This window comes from Cetorhinus maximus, chromosome 7, assembly GCF_964194155.1.
Source record: "Cetorhinus maximus chromosome 7, sCetMax3.hap1.1, whole genome shotgun sequence".
Taxonomy (NCBI): domain Eukaryota; kingdom Metazoa; phylum Chordata; class Chondrichthyes; order Lamniformes; family Cetorhinidae; genus Cetorhinus; species Cetorhinus maximus.
This window is the reverse complement of record NC_135885.1, coordinates 7,847,354-7,870,440: the sequence shown is the minus strand read 5'-3', so window position 1 is coordinate 7,870,440 and position 23,087 is coordinate 7,847,354. Positions and strand designations below refer to the sequence as shown.

The 23,087-nt window shown below is 45.8% G+C and overlaps 1 protein-coding gene across 1 annotated transcript in view; it reads right to left on the bottom strand.

The window, feature by feature from the left end:
- The window catches only part of acer3 (alkaline ceramidase 3), a 202,575-nt gene extending 181,773 nt beyond the window's left edge, over window positions 1-20,802 (bottom strand). The window contains exon 1 of the mRNA XM_078545041.1: window positions 20,668-20,802. Within this exon, the coding sequence (XP_078401167.1) occupies window positions 20,668-20,770 (103 nt within the window). The 5' untranslated portion in view covers window positions 20,771-20,802. The remainder of the gene's footprint in view (window positions 1-20,667) is intronic.
- Window positions 20,803-23,087: the final 2,285 nt, after the last annotated feature.

The window sequence follows — 23,087 nt, the reverse complement described above, 5'->3', positions numbered from 1 at the left end:
GGTTGCATCTACGCTACTAGCTTTTCATTGATACAGCCTTGTAGCTGAGGCGTAACTCTCAGATCTCGGTGACCAAGATGGCAGCCCTGATACTTGATATCTTTATCCCACAAAGCTTGGAAAAGGTTTTGACACATTCATGAAATGTACCACCTTATCAAATGCACTCCTACATTCTATGATCTGGTATGCTAATTAAGCCCAACTTGCACTTCACCAATGGCAGGATGCCCTTTGGCCCATTATCCATGCCAACTGCAGAAAGCACATTAGAGGCCTTCACTGATGATCTGGCAGATATGCAGCAGCTGTGTTTCCTTAACGGATGCCTGCACTTCCCATTCTCACATAACTCTCTGTTAATGTTCAAATGGAGCAACTGTGAAGCCAATGACTCTTGCAGTCTCTTGCTAAAGCGCACCAAAAGGCAGTGGCTCCAATTGCACCTTCTCAAGGAAGTCTTGCTCTTTTCTCTGCTCTGATTTTATTTCCATGTTGTGACTCTAAGCAGTTTGAGGGTACCCCTTAAAAGGTCCCCTTAGTCCAGCTGTGGGCTCCTCCCACACTGCCTCAGACCCCTCCCGTGCAGATTCTTTTCCAGTTTCAATTTAAACTGCGCAAGAACTTTGGGGTTTCAAGGTGGTGGTGTTGCATTTTTACTTTGAGAACAGCATCAACCCTCACTCTGTCAATGCACTGGTTCCTCCAATATTCCTGGAACCTCACAATGTGCAGGTAGACCTCCCCCCCCCCCAGTTATTCTCCAGCCTTCCCCACTAGCCCTGGATACAACTGGAATTGTGGTAAACATTCCAGCCCTCCTCCTGATGTTCTCCCTTCTGTTTTCCCCATTTAAAGGCTGCAGGTGCCCCCCCCACCCCAAACAATGACCATCCCATCTGCAGCCCAGTACCAAGCCACACAAGCCCAACGCCACCAACTGTAAGACAATGAACATGCCCTACACACAGGCATTGCTCCTCCCTGGAGTGAGACTACAACATGTAGACCATGCATAGCTCTCTAGCATGGCCTGCAAAGCCCCAGGACTGCCTTTAATTCTCACCCTATGAGGTCCCCAAAGCCCCAAGACTGCCTTTAATCTCTCACGCTGACCTCTTGGCCCCAGACCAGGGACTATGAGCTCTCCTACTCCTTCATGACTGATCACAACACAGTCTGCCTTTCCCCAACACCCCAATGAGTCTCTGTGCAGCCCATCCCACTAGTGCAATACTAACAATCCCCACATCCCCCTCCTCTCGTATTCTGGAGTTTGTGTGCATCCCCTCCCATTCATACAGTTCAATTCCCATCCACCCCCTTCTGTGTCTGCATTCTAATCTTCCATGTCAGGCTTCAGCTTCCCCACCCTCAGTCTTCCCTCTGCCTGCCATCCTTCCCCATCCCCCCCGCAACCCCACCATACCCCATGTCTCTGTCATTCTTCCCCCCTGCACTGCTCGCAAAGCTGGTTTCTGTTTCAGAGTGCAGCCCCGCCCAAGACCCTCAGTCCTCCCAGAATATGGAGACGGCCACTGTGAGCAGACCAACTCTAAACCCCACCAGTGTGCTGTCACGCTGGCATTGCTGAGAAACTGGAGCAGTGCTATTGCAGGTAGGCTTTGAACGTTGCACTCACCCTCAAAGTCACGAGCGCAGTGAGGGCAGACAGCTGCACATCACTTATGTCCGATTGTGATTGGGACTGGTCTAATTTCCCACTGGTGTGGTACATAATTGGGAGGTGGGGGAGGGGGGGGGGGCACGATTCTGGCGAGTTGTGTTTTTAATAAGTATTCATGGTGTGGTAATGCATGCAAATGACGTTCCGGGCATGGATCAGCAGGAAACCCGACCCGCCATCAGCCCGCCATAAAAGTGGTGTGGGAAAAATTCTGAATTAAATTTCCCACCAACACAATTCTGATTTTTGGCCTCTCTCCGAATTCTCCATTCCTGCCCGCCACGAAACTCGCAACTGACAGGACCGGAAAATTCCACCCGTCATCGCCAATTCTCCAGCTAAGTAAGCCCACCTACTGTTTTATGATCTTACCTTTCTAGCTTTCAACCCCTCAAGTCAACATGACCCCAATCTTTTAAGTGTAATTGTCTTCCAGCTGCTTTAGTTGCATTTATCCCATTTTCTACAGTTAAACTTTAATCTTCCCAGAATGAAATTTTTTTTTTTGAAAAATATACTTTATTCATTAAATAGCTGAAAGAACATTACAAAACATTTCTAAATGGCCATCACAAAAAGTGCAATCATATTCAACTCTTACACATGGTTCACGTAGTGCTTCAATATAAATCAATGAATATTAGTCGTTTCAATATGACCATTACAGACAGTGCAATGGGATTGGAGTTATCGACATACATCATGTTGCACTCTGAGGTGCTTCAATATAATTATAGTACATTTATTGAGAGTCATACAGCCCAAGGGGCCTATAGGATTCCCAGCCCCTTGGTGCACTATGGCAGAAAGGTCCTAGACAGGAACCTTTCCCCATTGTGCCTTTGCGGCGGCTGCCCCAAGCTTTAGGGCATCCCTCAGCACATAGTCCTGGACCTTGGAATGTGCCAGTCTGCAACACTCGGTTGGGGACAACTCTTTGCGCTGGAAGACCAACGAGTTTCGGGCAGACCAAAGAGCGTCTTTCACCGAGTTGATGATCCTCCAGCTGCAGTTGATGTTTGTCTCGGTGTGTGTCCCTGGGAACACCCCGTAGACAACAGAGAGTCCTGTGTCACAGGCACTGCTTGGGATGAACCTCGACAGAAATCACTGCACCTCGCTCCAGGCCTTCTTTACAAAGGCACATTCCACAAGGTGAACAACGGTCTTTTCCCCACCACAGCCACCTCGAGGGCAATGTGCGGAGGTGAGACTCCTGGCATGTAGGAAGGGTCTGACGGGGACGGCCTCTCTCACCACCAGCCAAGCTACATCTTGGTGCTTATTGGGAAGTTCTGGCGATGAGGCATTCTGCCAAATGACTGACAGTCTGCTCGGGGAACCACCCGACAGGATCCACCCTCTCCTATTGTTATGAACCATGAACTAGGTATTTATAACAAGATAAAAATGCAATGGTTCAAAGGGCCATTTTCACTGTAGCGTAATTGTACCAATATACTGAAAATAAACCCTACAGTTAACACTGACTCCTTTTAACATGCATATTTAATAGTTCAGCTGAGAAACTGGAAACAATAATATCTGGTTTTAACTTCTATAAGTCAAAACACCTTTTCAAACTGCCTCAGGGAGGAACAGGCTGATCTGAATTTTTTTTTAATTCATTCACGGGATATGGGCTTTGCTGGCTGGGCCAGCATTTATTGCCCATCCCTAGTTGCCCTTGAGAAGGTGGTGGTGAGCTGCCTTCTTGAACTGCTGTAGTCCATGTGGTGTAGGTACACCCACAGTGCTGTTAGGAAGGGAGTTCCAGGATTTTGACCCAGCGACAGTGAAGGAACAGCCGATATATTTCCAAGTCAGGATGGCGAGTGAGTTGGGGGGAAACTTCCAGATGGAGGAGTTCTCATTTATCTGCTGTCCTTGTCCTTCTAGGTGGTAGTGGTTGTGGGTTTGGAAGGTGCTGTCTAAGGAGCCTTGGTGAATTCCTGCAGTGCATCTTGTAGATGGTACACACTGCTGCTACTGTGCGTCGGTGGTGGAGGGAGTGAACGTTTGTGGATGTGGTGCCAATCAAGCGGACTGCTTTGTCCTGGACAGTGTCCAGCTTCTTCAGTGTTGTGGGAGCTGCACTCATCCAGGCAAGTGGGGAGTATTCCATAACCTTCCTGACTTGTGCCTTGTAGATGGTGGACAGGCTTTGGGGAATCAGGAGGTGGGTTACTCATCACACGATTCCTAACCTATGACCTGCTGTTGTAGCCACAGTATTTATATGGCTAGTCCAGTTCAGTTTCTGGTCAATGGTAACCCCCAGGATGTTGATAGTGGGGGATTCAGTGACAGTAATGCCATTGAACATCAAGGGACGATGGCTGGATTCTCTCTTGTTGATGATCATTGCCTGACACTTGTGTGGCGCGAATGTTACTTGCCACTTGTCAGCCCAAGCCTGGATATTGTCCAGATCTTCCTGTATTTGGACATGGACTGTTTCAGTACCTGAGGAGTCGCGAATGAGGCTGAACATTGTGGAATCATCAGCGAACATCCCCACTTCTGACCTTATGATGGAAGGAAGGTCATTGATGAAGCAGTTGAAGATGGTTGGGCCGAGGACACTATGCTGAGGAACTCCTGCAGTGATGTCCTGGAGCTGAGATGACTGACCTCCAGCAGCCACAACCATCTTCCTTTGTGCTAGGTATGGCTCCAAACAGCGGAGAGTTTTCCCTGACTCCCATTTATTACAGTTTTGCTAGGGCTCCTCGATGCCACACTCGCTGCCTTGATGTCAAGGGCAGTCACTCTCACCTCAGGAGTTCAGCTCTTTTGTCCATGATTGAACCAAGGCCGCAATGAGGTCAGGAGCTGAATGACTCTGGCGGAACCCAAACTGGGCATCAGTGAGCAGGTTATTGCTAAGCAAGTGCCGCTTGATAGTACTGTTGATGACCCCTTCCATTACTTTACTTTACTAACGATCGAGTATAGACTGATGGGGCGGTAATTGGCCAGGTTGGATTTGCTGTATTTGTGTGTGTACAGGACATACGTGGGCAATTTTCCACATAGCCGGGTCGATGTCAGTGTTGTAGCTGTGCTGGAACAGCTTGGCTAGGGGCGCGGCAAGTTCTGGAGCACAAGTCTTCACTACTATTGCCGGAATATTGTCAAGGCCAATAGCTTTTGCATTGTCCAGCGCCTTCAGCTGTTTCTTGATATCACGTGGAATGAATCGAATTGGCTGAAGACTGGCATCGGTGATGCTGGGGACCTCCGGAGGAGGCCGAGATGGATCATCCACTTGGCACTTCTGGCTGAAAATTGTTGTGAACACTTTAGCCTTATCTTTTGCACTGCTGTGCTGGGCTCCTCCATCATTGAGGGCGGGGATATTTGTGGAGCCTCCTCCTCCAGCGAGTTGTTTAATTGTCCACCAGCATTCATGACTGGATGTGGCAGGACTACAGAGTTTAGATCTGATCCGTTGCTTGTGGGATCGCTTAGCTCTGTCTATCACTTGCTGTTTGGCACACAAGTAGTCCTGGTTCACCTATCTTCACCAGGTTGACACCTCATTTTTAGGTATGCCGGGTGCTGTTCCTGGCGTGCCGTCCTGCACTCTTCATTGAACCAGGATTGGTCCCCTGCCTTGATGGTAATGGGAGAATGGGGGAATGTGCCAGGCCATGAGGTTACAGATTGTGTTCAAGTATAATTCTGCTGCTGCTAATGGCCCACAGCACTTCATGGATGCCCAGTCTGTTCGAAATCTATCCCATTCAGCAGTGGTAGTGCCACACAACACGATGGAGGGTATCCTCAATGTGAAGGCAAGACTTCATCTCCACAATGACTGTGCGGTGGTCACTCCTACCGATACTGTCATGGACAGATGCAGCTGCTGCAGGCAGGTTGGTGAGGATGAGGTCACCTATGTTTTTCCCTCTTGTTCGTTCCCTCACCACCTGCCGCAGACCCAGTCTAGCAGCCATGTCATATAGGACTTGGCCAGCTCGGTCAGCAGTGGTGCTACCGAGCCACTCCTGGTGATGGACATTGAAGTCCTCCATCCAGAGTACATTCTGCACCCTAGCCTCCCTTAATGCTTCCTCCAAGTGATGTTCAACATGGAGGAGACCGATTCATCAGCTGAGGGAGGTAATCCACAGGAGGTTTCCTTGCCCACGTTTGACCTGATGTCATGAGACTTCATGGGGTCCGGAGTCGATGCTGAGGACTCCCAGGGCAACTCGCTCCCGACTGCATACCACTGTGCCACCACCTCTGCTGGGTCTGTCCTGCTGGTGGGACAGGACATACCCAGGGATGGCGATGGAGGAGTCTGGGACATTATCTGTAAGGTATGATTACGTGAGTTTGACTATGTCAGGCTGTTGCTTGACTAGTCTGTGAGACAGCTCTCCCAATTTTGTCACTAGCCCCCAGATGTTAGTAAGGAGGACTTTGCAGGGTCAACAGGGCTGCAATTGCCGGTTGATTCTGGTGCCTAGGTCGATGCCGGGTGGTCCGTCTGGTTTCATTCCTTTTTTGTGTCTTTGTAGCGGTTTGTTGCAACTGAGTGGCTTGCTGGGCCATTTCAGAGGTCATTTAAGAATCAACCACATTGCGGGTGGGTCTGGAGTCACATGTAGGCCAGAGCAGGTAAGGGCGACAGATTTCCTACCCTAAAGGACATTAGTGAACCAGATGGGTTTTTACAACAATCAACAATGGTTTCATGGTCATCATTGGATTTTTAATTCCAGATGTTTTATTGAATTCAAATTCCACCATCTGCCGTGGTGGGATTCAAAGCTGGGTCCCCAGAGCATTACCTTGGGTCTCTGGATTACTGGTCCAGCGACAATATCCCTGCAAATTTATCCAAACCGCTGCCAACAAGACTTTCTGCTCCATTGTGACTGAACCAAGAGTCAGCATACGCCATCAAATCTCTTTCAAAAAGAGTTTCCACTTTCAAAAATTAAATCTTGAGATGTGGGCATCACTAGCAAGGTTGACATACTGAGAAGCTTACTCGGACACTTTAGTGGGCAGTTAAAGAGTTGAGAGGGGAGGGGCACCACCTGCACCAAACTTATCAATGCCGTTCCTATGAGAGCAACAGGTGATTCACCACTTGAACCATCAAAAGAGGTGAGCTGGCTTCTTCAGAATTTAAGGGTTTGTTGGAGTTATGTAACAGCCACCAATCTTAGAGAAGCTTTCCCAACAACAGAAGACCCCTCAAATCAACTTGATACAGCCAAAGCAGTTAAACTCTAATAGCTCCAGTATCTTTATGGCAGTAAACGTTGCACGACACTTTTGAACTTTCCATCTCAGAAAGCTCCCATTCAGTGACAGGTTTCTGAACACTCGTGCCCTGACCAAACATAATACCTTTCAAAATGCTTTCTCCAGACATAACCCAAAGTTTGGAGGCAATATTTAAATTTTTAAATGTCGAATGGACATAATATTATAAAATTGTACATGCCTGACATTGCTCTTTACTGAAATTCTCACATCCTTAATCATTCTATACAGCACTCAAGAGCAATATTTTTAAAGATAGATATTACACTACTAACTTCCCCCTCTCAATTAAGCACCCATCTACTGTGTCAGCAATAATGATCCAATTTTATTGTTATAGCATCACAAAACTAGATTTAAATTACAAATATTGTCATCAACTACTTTTTTAAAAATTGCTTGGCAGTAAAGAACTTGAATATTGCTGAAAACATAGGAACATATGAGGAGTGGTCCATTCAGCCTGTCGAGCCTGCTCCACCATTCAATTAGATCATGGCTAATCAATGCCACTTTCCCGCACTATCCCAATATCCCTGGATATCATTAGTATCCAGAAATCTATTGATTTTGGTCTTGAACATGCTCAATGATTGAGTTTCCACAGCCCTCTGGGTAGATACTGCAAAGATTCACCACCAGTAAAGAAATTCCTCCTCATTTCAATCTTAAACAGCCTGCCCCTTATTCTGAGACTGTGTCCTCTGCTTCTAGACTCACCAGCTAGGGGAAACATCCTATCTGCATCTACCCTGTCATGCCCAGTAAGAATGTTATAAGTTTTAACAAGATCACCTCTTATTCTCCCAACTCTAAAGAATACAGGCACAGTTTCCTCAATCTCTCCTCATAAGTCAATCCCACCATCCCAAGGATTAGTCCGGTGAACATCCGTTCCACTTCCTGTATGGCAAATATATCCTTCCTTAGATGAGACGACGAAAATTGTACATAATACTCCAGGTGCTAGGTACGTAGGCTGAACATCCCAAAGACTGGCAGGTCGCATTAAACAGCATGTCCTAACCACTGCTCACAATGGGCAGGGTACAGACCATACCCAACCAGCCCGTGTTTGCAAAACTCAAAACAGCGTGCAACATTAGATGTGATTCTGCAATTGGACAACATTTGCTAAATAATCCTCAGTGTGCTAAGAATTACGCTGACAACCAATTTAAGATTGTCAGTCGGGCTCGCAGTGTGGCACATTTGCGTGTACTGGAAGCTACATATACTAATACAGAGGGCCCTGTTCTTTGCAGACCCCAAAGAACATGTACACATATTTTGCCTGTTTCAGATAAACAAAATACATGACAACCATTCGCTGACTCATTCCTCAGGGTAATGCCTTGACCAATCAGGGTCAAGCTGCCTGGCTTAAATTTCAAACAAAACTTGACAGTTAAGTCACCAATCAGTACATTCTCCATGGCAATGCCACTTGCCAACCAATCAGCACTGTCTTCACATACAGTATAAATTGATTTCCCCTTAGATTGGTATTCTAGTGAAGTGTCCTGAAGAGTGCAAGACGAAAAGCTCAGACATCTCTTTTTTCAGCAATATTTAAGAAATACTCAGCCTTTGTTTTTTCTACCAAAGTGGATAACTTATTCCATCTGCCATGTTCTTGCCCATTCACTTAGCCTGTCCAAATCCCCTTGAAGCCTCCTTGCATCCTCCTCACAAATTACATTCCTAGTTTTGTGCCATCAGCAAATTTGGAAATATTACATTTGGTCCCCACATCTAAATCATTTATTTGAATTGTGAACAGCTGAGGCCCCAGCACTGATCCTTGTGTACCACGAGTAACAGCCTGCCATCCTGAGAATGACCTGTTTATTCCTACTGTTTTCTGTCAGTTAACTAATGCTTAATCCATACCAGTATATTATCACCAATCCCATGCGCTTTAATTTTGTTTACTAACCTCCTGTGCGGTATCTTATCAAAAGCCTTCTGAAAATCCAAATATACCAGATCCACTGGTTCTCCTTTAGCTATGCTACAAGAATATCCTCAAAAAACTCCAACAGGTTTGTGTATGATTTCCCTTTCATAAATCCATGTTGACACTGTCCAAATCATATCATTTTCCAAGTGTCTAGTCCTTTATAATAGTTTCTAACATTTTCTACAGGCCATCAGACTAACAGGTCTGTAGTTCTCAGTTTTCTCTCTCTCTCTCCCTTCTTAAATACATTTGCTACTTTCCAGTCTGCAGGAACTTTACAGAATCTATAGAATTTTGAAAGATAACTACCAATGCATCCACTATCGCTATAACCACCTCCTTCAACATTCTAGGATGCAGCTCATCAGGTCCAGGGGATTTATCAACGTTCAATCCATTTAATTTTGAGTACTATATCTTTATTAAATACTATTTTCTTTCAGTTCCTTAGTTTCACAAGCCCCTTGGTTTCTGGGAGATTTTCTGCATCTTTCTCCATGAAGACAAGTACAAAGTAATTGCTTAGCTTCTCCATTTCCCTATTCTCCACTATAAATTCCCCTGTTTCTGCCTGAAATGGACCCACATTTGTCTTTGCTAATCTTTTCCTTTTCACATAATTAAAGGAGCATTTACAGTTTGCCTTTATGTTTCTCGCTAGCTTACATTTATATTCGCTTTTCCCTTTCTCAGTTTCTTGGTCTTCCTTTGCTGAATTCTAAATTGGTTCCAATCCTAGAGTTTACCGCTTTTTCTGGCAACCTTATAAGCCACTTCCTTTGATGTAATGCAATCTTTAACTTCTTTTGTTAACCACGGTTGATTCACCTTTCCTGCTGAGTTTTTGTGTCTTAGAGGAATGTATATTTGTTGTAGGCCATGTAATACTTCTTTAAATACTAGTCATTGCCAATCTACCGTCAAGTTTCTTTAGTGTATTTTCACAATTCACAATAGCCAATTTGCCCCTTTTACCTTCACAATTTTTGTTCAGGTTTAAGACCCAAGTTTCAGAATGAACGATATCACTTTCAAACATAATGTAAAATTCAATCATATTATGATCACTACTTCTTGAATACTCCTTTTCAGCAACGTTATTAATTAGCCCTTTCCCATTGCATAATACTAAATCTAAAAATAGCCCAATCCCCAGATGGTTCTTCAATGTAGTGCGCCAGAAACCCATCTCGTACACAATTCAGGAATTAATCTTCCACAGCATTAGTGCTAATTAGGTTCACCCAGTCTACAGGTAAATTGAAGTCACCCATTATTACTGTATTTCCCATATATTTCACTATCCTCCACTCACTACTTTATTGAAAAAATAATCCTGCTTTTGTCAGGGGAATGCTGCAGCTCTGGTCATGAGTTATATTCGCTGCAGTGCATAGATACTGTTAAAGTATACTGTTTGTTGAGCAACTAGACTATTTTCAGCAATTCCTGGCTCTCCTCCAACCCATTGTCTTAACACAGCTATGTCAATCCTCATTCAGAACACAAAGTTATTGTTTTATACCTGTTACAGACAGGAGGGGGGCTAATTTAAACAGCCCTGATTTCTCCTCTCACCCGTCCATAAACAGAAAGGAGTTTTGATTTTCACTTCCCCCTTTATAAAACGGTGACGTATTTCCCAACCTCTCAGTTTTGGTATGAACCAATTTCTATTAATAACCACACAGCCAACTCAAGATAGGGTGAACTCAGAGGATTAGTTTATTTGAACACACTCAAAACGTGGGAGGTGGTGTCGCTGCCTAGCCTCCTGTGCATTCGTACAATAAACGAGGGATAGAGAAAGAAAGATTTACAGGGCGTAGACCACAGAATAAAGAACAGTGTACACCAGAGGTCAGCAGGCTGTAAACTGATGCTGGAGAATACACTTTTCCAGTAGAGATGATTTCCAAAATAAGAAATGCATGCAGGGATGAATGAGCATTGTTGGCGATGGTATAGAAGTTCAGAAGTCCCAAAAGAAACAGGATAGATGGGGGCCAGGAATTTAAACCTGGACAGAACTCTTTTCTATGCTGTTGCTTGGTAGATGGGAGATGGCACACTGATTTGCAGCAGGAAGACAGTATAACTGATTCTCCCAGATAGGGGGGTCATTCACATGACTCCCACCTCTCCACTTTGGCTTTGACAAGGGGTGTATAGTCTTTTGCGTGGGTTCCTGAGATTGTTAATGTTCCAACCAATAAGAATTTGAAAGGAAGATTGCAGGGTCCTTTGTCCTAGCAGATGACTCAGCTCCGATTGGCCAGACTGGGCTTATGAAAGGGAGATGGCCTATGTATAATTTCCTTTGAATTTGCTCTTGGCAGTCCATGGGGGTCATTAGTGTCTCTTCAGAGATAATGGGGTACAAGTCTCTGCAATACCCGCTCTGACAACTCTTTTGTTTAGTGTCACCACCATACATAACTTCAGTCATTTTAAAAGGTCCAGCTTTAAAATTTTAGGAATTAGACATGATGTCTCATGCGGACTATCATCACTGGCTTACTTAAAGTGGAATATTCTTCAAATCACAGAACACATAGATATATGCCAAAAGACAACACCCATTACATCATTCTGCCACAATGTTTTTCTCTCCAGCTTTCTCTATCCCAACTTCAGCAGGCAGCAAGGCGTGCTTGGATGTAGTTCCACTAAACTGTTAATATCTTACATGGCGACCAATCACACTTTGACAAAGAGTGGCAGCAAACTATGAGGCCCATCAAAGCCAGGCCATAGCCTGTCCTCACTCAACCTCAACACAGGTGCATTTTGCAGCAAGAGTCATTGGTTAACAATCAGGTACAGAAAATCCTCCTGGAAGATTTTACTTTACTCCACACCCAATGGATGCTGAAGCCACTTGTACTATAGTCTCAGCTGAGATTAAAAACACAATACAGACCAAGGATCAAACCTGTGATCACCGTCGTCTGTACACCAGGGTAAGCATCTGCCTACTAACTCACAAAGAGAGAGTTAGGGAGTCCCAATATTTGACATTATTTACAATTATTTAATTGTTGTAACTACCACTGATTTCTTTCTGAATGCAGCAGTAATGAGTTTTTTTAAGTGGACAGCTTTCATACAAACAACCTGCTCAGCATGGATTTCTCATAAGATTGCAGTTTATCAAAGTGGTTAAATCTTATGTATCCAGGCAGGGGAGATAACTGATGCTCAAGTTGCCTGAAATGCTAGTGAGCTGAGGAGATCACAGAGTCAGATAGGCATGTTTAGATACTGACTGAAATGCTAGTAAGCTGCTTTACCAGGGCCTGTATCTCTCAGCTAATTGCCCTCTTTCTCTCTGACTTCGCAATCTCGCCAGTTTTAATGGCAATATTTCGGTTGTCCTTGAGACTCAGCTGTTCTACCAGAGCGTAAACAAATAGGGGAAAAAGTACGATCACAAGACATTACCAAACCCTGTTTATGCACTGGTAGAACAGTCACTCTCAAAACTGATTCAAATACTGGCCTGGTTTGGGGGAGAAAAGTCACAGAAAAAGCACAAACAGCAATCGTCAGTTGTGATTTCTATATGGTGGCCAAATTTGAGGCAAATCAATTTACACAAATGATTTTTTCACAGATATACCTCCATTCAGCAGCTTTTATATTGATAAAAAATATTTCAGTTACTTTCTACTACTCTATGGCATGCATACTAGATTGCTCACCCCCAGAGTTCACCAGCTGCAGCATGACTGCATCTCAGTATAGCGCAGTCCGTATCACAGACCATGTAACAGTCTTCTGCCATAGCAGGTTCCTACAGAGTGAACATACAAAAAAGTGCTGACAGGAAAAGACCTGACATCGAGCATGTCCTATAGAATTATGACACTTCTCACCAAATCTGGGTATCCTGGAAGGGGTGAAAAAAGATATAAACCAAAGTTAATTAGGAAAAGGAAAACTGGGAAATTCCTCTCCAGCTTCATCAACACACCAGCCCCCAAACCTTAGGCAGCTGAAACTAAACCAGAAGACCACTCTGGCCCCGAGTAACATACAGTTACACCTCCTGTACAAAGCGATTTTCACCCTAGCCAGAAGACATTATCTTGACTCAATCCTTTTTTTAAATTAGGAAATAAGCTTGTACCATAAACTAAAACAATTTAAAAAGAGTACACCATGAGAGAATTATGGAAATCTGCATTACTCACGAGCTTAGGAAACTGAGCTAATGAGGTGCGGCAAACACCTCTGAAGTCATGGTTTTGGAAAATGTTTCCATCTTTGCTTCAGGAATGTATCTGTTAATACATACCTGTCTGCACCAAAATGCGTCAACTCCTCTTAATTCAAAGGCATTCAATTCAATTTAACTGACAATTCATTTTTGTTTAACACAACCCCATTTCAGTGTTATTTATGTTGCTTAATTCAAACTAATTTGCATTTTGTGCAAAGATTCTACAAATTTGCCAAAAGTAGTCTGCATCATAGATTTAGTTGGTGCTAAAATACTAAACAGATTTGCTGAAAAGAGAGGCACGTTGTTGAAGTTTTTCATCTTGCACTCATCAGCAGAAACACAAGAATGCCAACTTTCAAACAGTCACAACAATTTATACTACAGGAGAAACGGGTACTGATTGGTTGAGGCATTCCAGGGTAATTTGAGGTAGACTGGGCACTTATAAGGTCCAGGAGCGGTGGCCTTTGGTCCATTCATGAGTATGCACAATTCATAGAGCAATAATCTGATCAGGGTAGCCATTATCCCTCTGGATAGCTTTGACGCCTTATTTCAGCATTAAACGTGCTTGATGAGTAAATGACTCAGGCCCTATTTACAAGATTGCTGATAAGGCTGATCTTGTAGCATGGGGAGCTATAGAAATTTCTAACCCAGAAACAGATTTGTATAAAAAAACAGATACAACTGGATGGTAAAATTAATGTAGCACACAGTTAGCCACTCTATGTGATAGACTAGATATGATTTTATATTCCATGAGACTTATACTACTGCTGCAAGCTCCAAAACAGATAATAGAAGTTTCAAAATAAACTTTTCAGTATCACTAAGATTTGCTACCAAAGGGGGAAAAAAAGCCTTTCCCAGCTAGTGGCAGTAGGAAATCTGATAAGTTTATATTCGAACTTCACTGTTGGATGCAAGAGACACACACGTCAGAAACAGTGGCAGCAGCTTCACATACTATGAAGACAGCTGAATGTAAAAAGTCTTGCATTTATACACTGCCTTTCATGATCTGAGGCCATCCCAAAGCAGTTTACAGCCAATGAAGCACTTTTGAAGTATAGTCACTGTTGTAATGTAGGAAACGTGGCAATCAATTTGTTCAAAGCAAGCTCCTATAGCCAGCAATGCAAAAATAACCAGATAATCCGTTTCATCGCATTTCATTGGACTAGGCACCAAGAAGAACTCTCCAGTTCTTCTCTGAAATGGTATCATGGCATCTGCTATGCTCAACTGAGAAGGCTGACGTGATCTCATTCAAAGTGCAATACTTCTGACAGTGCTGCACTCCTTCAGAACTGCACTGGAGTGTCAGCATAGACTTTGTGCTCAAGTCTCTAGAGTGGGACTTGAGCCCTCAAATTTCTGACTCCAAGGCCAGAGTGCTACCACTGAGCCATAGCTGGGTTAATGTTCAGGGTGTAAATCTTTTCCAGACCTACAGCAGTCAAAACAGCACTAGCCAATACCAGGGAGCAAGAGGGAGAAACAAGCAAGCTCAACATTAAATACATTGACAGCTTTCAGAGGCAAGTAGATAACTGGTTGAACTGTAAATAAATTGTGATTTTGAGGAAGCAGGAATGGGCTATAGAAGCTGGCTGGAATTTTACGGCAATAGAAACCACAAGTACTGGAAATCCAAAACAAGAACAGAAAATGCTGGAAATACTTAACAGTCTTGCTGGTAAGTCTGTCACAGCTTAACACTGTCAAAACAGTTTTTTTCCCCAAACACTTCTTATTTTGAGGTCACTGACGGTAGCACTGTTCCTTGTCCAACTTGAATCTTATTTAAATAACAGTACTTTAAATAAGGTGAGATGACCTTGGGTTGCTAGATTAACAGACTGTTCAGCTACAAGCATTGCAGGAAAACACAGGCATCTACCTGACAATGTACTGTCCACAAAAAGCAGCACAAATCCAGTCCAGCCAATTACCACTCCATCAGTCCACTCTCGATCAAAGTGATGGAAGGTGTCATCGACAGTGCTATCAATCAGCCCTTACTCACCAATAACCTGCTCAAAGTTCAGTTTGGGTTCTGCAATGGTCATTCAGCTCCTGATCTCATTACAGCCTTGGTCCAAACATGGACAAAAGAGCTGAATTCAAGAGGTGAGCTTTTTTTTTTATTCGTTCATGGGATTTGGGTGTCGCTGGCTAGGCCAGTATTTATTGCCCATCACTAATTGCCCTTGAGAAGGTGGTGGTGAGCTGCCTTCTTGAACCGCTGCAGTCCATGTGCTGCAGATACATCCACAGTGCTGTTGGGGGGTTCCAAGACTTTGACCCAGTGACAGTGAAGGAACAGCGATATATTTCCAAGTCAGAATAGTGTGGGGCTTGGAGGGGATCTTCCAGGTGGTAGTGTTCCCATGTAACTGCTGCCCTTGTCCTTCTAGATAGTACTGGTTGTGGGTTTGGAAGGTGCTGTCTAAAGAGCCTTGGTGAGTTCATGCAGTGCATTTTGTCAGTGGTACACATCGCTGCCACTTTGCATTGGTGGTGGAAGGAGTGAATGTTTGTGGATGGGTGCCAATCAAGAGGGCTGCTTTATCCTGGATGGTATCAAGCTTTTTGAGTGTTGTTTGAGCTGCACTCATACAGGCAAGTGGATAGAGATCAGGTGAAATTCTGTTCACTAGCTGGAGTCATAGCCAGCACAAAGGAAGATGTTTGTTAGAAGCCAATCATCTCAGCTTCAGGAGCTCCTCAAAGTGGCAACCTACACCTAACTCTCCTGAAGTGTTTCATCAATAACCTCCCCTTCATCCTAAAGGTCAGAAATGGGGATGTTCACTTATGATTGCACAATATTCAGCTCCAATTGCAATTCCTCATATAATGAAGCATTCTGGGCCAAAGTGCAGCAAGACAAAGAGAATCCAAACATCCTTCCATCACAGTGACATTATCTTCACCAAATACTCCATCAAAATCCTGGAAGTCACTACTGACCAGAAGCTCACTGGACCAGCTGCATTACTGCCATTATACTAGATCAGGTCAGAACCTGGGTAATCTGTGGTGAGTGAGTAATCTCCTAACTGTCCATAGTCTCTCCACCATCTACATAACACAAACCAGGAGTGTGATGGGTCCAACTACAACAAGAAGCCCAACACCATCCTGGAAAATGCAGTACACTTGATTAGCACTTAACCAGCATCTATTCCCTCCAGCGTCGCTGCGGTATGTACTATCCACAGGATGCACTACAACAATGCATCAATACCTCCTAAAACCATGATCTCTACTACTAAACAGAACAAGGGCTGTAGACACATGGGAATGTCACTACCTACAAGTTTCCCTCCAAGTCTGAATTGTCCAGACTTGGAACTATAATCAATATTCCTCCATTGTTGCTGGCTCAAAATCCTGGAAAGTCTTCCTTAACACCACCATGGGTGTACCTACATGACGTAGACTGCAGCAGTTTAAGACAGTGGCTCACCACCACGTTCTCAAAGGGCAACTCGGGGGGCCAATAAATGCTGGGCTTGCCAGCAACATCCATATGCAAAGAATGTTTTTTTTAAACAAAACTTGAGAATGCTATAAAAAGAAACATGCTGCTGAAGCTTTTCATTTTGCACTCATCAGGGCAGATGTAAGAATACAACATTTCAGAGGGAGAAATAATTTATACTGCATGAGAAAAGGGCATGATTGGTCAAGGCATCGCCATGGAGAATGCACCAGAGAACTACTGTCATCCGCGTTTTTGTTTAACTTAAAAAAAGATGCAATGCCTAGGCATGTTCCTTTTGGCTGCAGAGGACATGCCCTTGCATAGCTTCTAGCAAGCGTATAAGCCACATTGCAAGCCTGACTGATAATCTTAAATTGGTTGTTAGTGTCATTCTTGGCACACTCGGCAAAGAATGACTAAAAGACTAATAAGGAGGGAAAAATTAGAGTATGAGAGAAAGCTAGCCAGAAATATAAAAAGATAGTAAGAATTTTTATAAATATTTTAAAAAGAAAAGAGTTAACAAAGTGAGCATTGGTCCTATAGAAATCGAGTCTGGAAAATTGATAATGGAAAACAAGATGGCAGATGAATTGAACAGGTATTTTGCCTCGGTTTTCACAATAGAGGATACAAGTAACATCCCAGAAGCAACTATAAACCAGAAAATGGAAGTGGGGAAGGAAGTCAGGAAATTACGGGTCACCAGAGAAGTGGTACTGAGTAAATAGTTGGAACTGTGGGCTGGGAAGAGCCCAGGTCCTGATGGATTTCCAGAAGGCATTTGATAAAGTGCCACATCAAAGGTTACTGCAGAAAATAAATGCTCATGGTATACGAGGTAACATGTTGGCATGGATAAAAGATTGGCTGGCTAACAGGAAGCAGAGAGTAGGCATAAATGGGTCTTTTTCAGATTGGCAATATGTAACGAGTGGCATGCCACAGTGCTGGGACCTCAACCGTTTAAAATTTATATAAATGACTTGGATGAAGGGATTGAAGGGATGGTTGCCAAAATTGCTAATGACAGAAAGATAGCTAGGAAAGTAAGTTGTGAAGAGGACATAAGGAGGCTACAAACAGATATTGATAGGTTAAGTGAGTGGGCAAAGACCTGGCAGATGGAGTTTAACGTGGGAAAATGTGAAATTGTCTATTTTGGCAGGAAGAATAAAAGAGAAACATACTATCTAAATAGTGAGAGATTGCAAAGCTCTGAGGTGCAGTGGGGTCTGGGTGTCCTCATGCATGAATCACAAAAGGCCAGTGTAGAAGTACAGCAAGTAATTCTGAAAGCTAATAAAATATCATTTATTGTGAGGGGAATTGAATACAAAAGGAGGTTATGCTTCAGTTGTACAGGGCATTGGTGAGACCACATTTGGAGTACTGTGTACAATATTGGTCACCTTATTTAAGGAAGGATGTAAATGAATTGGAAGGTCAGGGAAGGTTTACCAGACTAATACCTGGAAGGGGTGAGCTGTCTTATGAGGGAAGGTTTACCAGACTAATACCTGGAAGGGGTGAGCTGTCTTATGAGGGAAGGTTTACCAGACTAATACCTGGAAGGGGTGAGCTGTCTTATGAGGAAAGGTTGGACAGACTATATTTGTACCCGCTGGAGTTTAGAAGAATAAGAGGCAGCTTGGTTGAAACATATAAGATTCTGAGGGGTCTTGTGGGGGAGTCTAGAACTAAGGGTCACTGTTTAAAAATAAGGGGTAGCCCATTTAAAACAGAGATGAGGTGAAATTTTTTTCTCTCAGTGGGTCATGAGTCTTTGGAACTCTCTTCCTCAAAAGGTGGTGGAATAAGATTCTTTGAACATTTTTAAGGCAGAGGTGGTTAGATTCTTGGTAAGCAAGAGGGTGATAGGTTATCGGCAGTAGGTGGGATGCAGATTTCAGGTTACTATCAGATCAGCCATGATCTTATTAAATGGCAAAGCAGGCTCGAGGGGCTGAATGGCCTACTCCTGCTCCTTGCTCGTATGTTCAGTAAGTGCTGCCGATCATGGAATCACATGTCTCTTCTTTCAACTAAACTTAAACAGAACTTAACTGGTAAGTGATAACCCTACCGCCATTTTTTCCAGTTGGCAGTCAAATAATCCAGTTAATAGGTATGAATAACAAGTATAATTTTTTTTGAATTGTGATCAACAGTGCACTGCTGGCACTGAACAGGCAGGCACAGAAAGACACAAGAAAAATCATTGTTAAGCAAAGGTCATCCATTACCTGTCTCATCCGAACATCCAATTGTATTATGAACAACCAAACATTTTAGCCTCCATTACTTTGCTTACTGCATTATCATCGTTGACCTTTCTACATTGGTCCCACTCTATCACATCATCCTCTCCCATGATCTACCTCAGTAGATCTGCACCTTGTGTACTTCTACAGATACCTGACCCAACAAAGTCAACCCACCTCAAACAGTCGCCGGTCCTTTAACCCACATTCACCCCAGAGGTCATACAAACATCCATCCTTGCCTTCCTCTCCCCTCACTCCATCAAATGTTCTGCTTTGCAGGCATCATCTGCATACACAGTTGTACTAACAACAAACTCTTATTAGTCAGCTATCTTGTTTGATTCCATGACAATCAACACTGTCAGACATTAAGTTAAACCCTTTCAAGAGACTGTTTCCTTGCCATAAACTCAATCTTCCTCCCCTGTTTTCCAAATTGCATGCAAACTCCAGATTCTCCTTGGCCACAAAGCCTATATTCTATTCATTACCATGATTCCTAACTTCCATTTCTGCTCATCGCCACCTCTACTTTATTCAAACTTATGCCTTTATCACCTATTGGCTGAACCTTTCTATCTTAAAAGTGGCATATAAATATACGATTGCGTTGTCCTATATTCTTGGCACACTCAAGTAACCTGCGTTTAAATTATCAATACCATTTTATATAGTTTTCATGCTGTTAAGCTGTCTCCAGAATATCACTGCAGAATCATTAGGAAAATTCACATTGGAAAAACTGGAACAAATATTGTGGCACAAATTACTATACCATAGTATGCTTTTTGTCCAAATGCGGGTGTTAAAATTATTTTTAAACATTAATATAGTTGCTGGCAAATTTTCTGTGCAAAATGATATTGATCAGTGACAATTCTACTGGTCCTGTGGTTTCCACAACAGAGGGGGCCAAAATAAACAGCAAAATCATGGAAACACCCTAGGTACACAGCACTGACTTAGACGTACACCACCTTTCTAATATTACTGAGCCAAAATCTTGGTGTCCCCACCTAATACCATCGCCCCAAGGCTGCCAGCAGTTGAAGAACATAGCCAACCATGACCTTCACAGGGCAACGAGACACAGGCAATAAAAATACCTCGGTTCGCGTCATCCAATGCCCCCAAAGACAAATTCTAAAAAGACAAACTAGGAATCTGCAAATTTTAAAAAAAGGTCCGAATAATTGTTTTGAAGAACATATATAACACGTCATTTTACTGAAGTCATTGAAAGGACACATGAAATGCAACCAGTGTCCAAGGGAAAATTCAGTCCCTCCACATAGTGCGCCAAAATTTTCACATAATACATGGAAATAGTAATGAAAATAATGTGCCAAGATCTAAAGAAAATACAAAGGAAAACTCTGCGATTCTAACACAATTCCCTTTAAATTAAAAAAACTTATAAAGCGACTGACACATGCGCAGTAGCATCCGGCCGGCACATTTTGCTTTTTTGTTTAAAAAAAAAGCAGCAAGAAAGAATTTTATATTTTGCAGGTAGGGGGGGGGGTTTAAATAAAAGGGGTGGAAATTTGTATTTTAAAAAGAAAATAGAGAGAGGGAGGATGAGGTTTGAACTTCAGGTCACTTGGAAGGAGGTGGAGGTCGGGAGAGTGTCAGGCCCCAAGCTGCTCGGAGGGTAGGAGATTTATCTTTTTTTTTTGTGGGAGAGAAAAAAAAAGAGAGAAAATAAAGGATAATATCGTCGATGTGAGAACTTACAGAACTCGGCGATGTAATAGGACACGGCGTAATTCTCCTCGCACCAGTCCAAAGTGGAGGTGGGCTCTCCCCAGAAGCCTGGCCGGTCATGGACGGGCGCCATGTTTGAAGGAAGAGGAGGAGGAGGAGGAGGAGAGGCGGCGGCGGGACCAGGCCCCGTCACCATGGCAACCCTCCCCTGCCGGCAGCTCCAGCCCAATCTCAGCCCTCTGCCTGACTCTGATCATCAGACCTTCCCAATCCTAACTCTTCTCTTTGAAGTTCTTCCTCTCTCTCTCGCTAAGACATTTCTTCCTGATTGAATTGAAAGAACCCAAACAAAAAAAAAGAAATAATTTTCACAGTTTAAAACTTGACCTCCACTTCAGTGATGAAGAATAGATTGCCAGACCTGCTGAGTTTTTCCAGGTAATTCTGTTTTGTTTTGGAGAAAAGAAGGCAGAGAGAGAGAGGAGAGGAGAGAGGGAGGGAGGGAGGGGGGAGAGAGAGAGGGAGGGAGGGAGGGGGGAGAGGGAGGGAGGGAGGGGGGAGAGAGAGAGAGGGAGGGAGGGGGGAGGGAGAGAGGGAGGGGGGAGAGAGGGAGGGGGGAGAGAGGGAGGGAGGGGGGAGAGAGAGGGAGGGAGGGGGGGAGAGAGGGAGGGAGGGGGGGGAGAGAGGGAGGGAGGGGGGGAGAGAGGGAGGGGAGGGGGGGAGGGAGGGAGGGGGGAGAGAGGGAGGGAGGGGGGAGAGAGGGAGGGAGGGGGGAGAGAGGGAGGGAGGGGGAGAGAGGGAGGGAGGGGGGAGAGAGGGAGGGGGGGAGAGAGGGAGGGGGGAGAGAGAGGGAGGGGGGGAGAGGGAGGGAGGGGGGGGAGAGGGAGGGAGGGGGGGGAGAGAGAGAGAGGGAGGGAGGGGGGAGGGAGGGAGGGGAGGGAGGGAGAGGGGAGGGAGGGGGGAGGGAGGGGAGGGGGAGGGAGGGGAGAGAGGAGAGGGAGGGAGGGGGGGAGAGAGAGAGAGGGAGGGAGGGGGAGAGAGAGAGGGGAGGGAGGGGGGAGAGAGAGGAGGGAGGGAGGGGGGAGAGAGAGAGAGGGAGGGAGGGGGAGAGAGAGGGAGGGAGGGAGGGGGGAGAGAGAGAGAGGGAGGAGGGGGGAGAGAGAGAGAGGGAGGGAGGGGGGAGAGAGAGAGAGGGAGGGAGGGGGGAGAGAGAGAGAGGGAGGGAGGGGGGAGAGAGAGGAGGGAGGAGAGAGAGGGAGGGAGGGGGGAGAGAGAGGGAGGGAGGGAGGGGGGAGAGAGAGGGAGGGAGGGAGGGGGGAGAGAGAGGGAGGGAGGGAGGGGGAGAGAGAGGGAGGGAGGGAGGGGGAGAGAGAGGAGGGAGGGAGGGGGGAGAGAGAGGGAGGGAGGGAGGGGGGAGAGGGAGGGAGGGAGGGGGGAGAGAGGGAGGGAGGGAGGGGGGGGAGAGAGAGGGAGGGAGGGGGGGGAGAGAGAGGGAGGGGGGAGGGAGGGGGGAGGGAGGGAGGGGGGAGGGAGGGGGGAGAGAGGGAGGGAGGGAGGGGGGAGAGAGGGAGGGAGGGAGGGGGAGAGAGGGAGGGAGGGAGGGGGGAGAGAGGGAGGGAGGGAGGGGGGAGAGAGGGAGGGAGGGAGGGGGAGAGAGGGGAGGGGGGAGGGGGGAGAGAGGGAGGGGGGAGAGAGGGAGGGAGGGGGGAGAGAGGGAGGGAGGGGGGGAGAGAGGGAGGGAGGGGGAGGGAGGGGGGAGAGGGAGGGAGGGAGGGGAGGGGGAGAGAGGAGGGAGGGAGGGGGAGAGAGGGAGGGAGGGAGGGGAGGAGGAGGGAGGGAGGAGGGGGAGAGAGGGAGGGAGGGAGGGGAGGAGAGAGGGAGGGAGGGAGGGGGGAGAGAGGAGGGAGGGAGGGGGGAGAGAGGGAGGGAGGGGAGGGAGGGGGGAGGGAGGGAGGGAGGGGGGGAGAGGGAGGGAGGGAGGGGGGAGAGAGGGAGGGAGGGAGGGGGAGAGAGGGAGGGAGGGAGGGGGGAGAGAGGGAGGGAGGGAGGGGGGAGGAGGGAGGGAGGGAGGGGGGAGAGAGGGAGGGAGGGAGGGAGGGGGGAGAGAGGGAGGGAGGGAGGGGGAGAGAGGGAGGGAGGGAGGGGGGAGAGAGGGAGGGAGGGAGGGGGGAGAGAGGGAGGGAGGGAGGGGGAGAGAGGGAGGGAGGGAGGGAGGGGGGAGAGAGAGAGAGGGAGGGAGGGAGGGAGGGGGAGAGAGAGGGAGGGAGGGAGGGAGGGGGAGAGAGAGGGAGAGGGAGAAAGGGAGGGAGGGAGGGGGAGAGAGAGAGAGGGAGGGAAGGAGAGGAGATTTTTTACTTAGTTCTGTTGAAGGGTCATTCGGACTCGAAACGTTAACTGTGCTCCTCTCCGCAGATGCTGCCAGACCTGCTGAGTTTTTCCTGGTGTTTTTG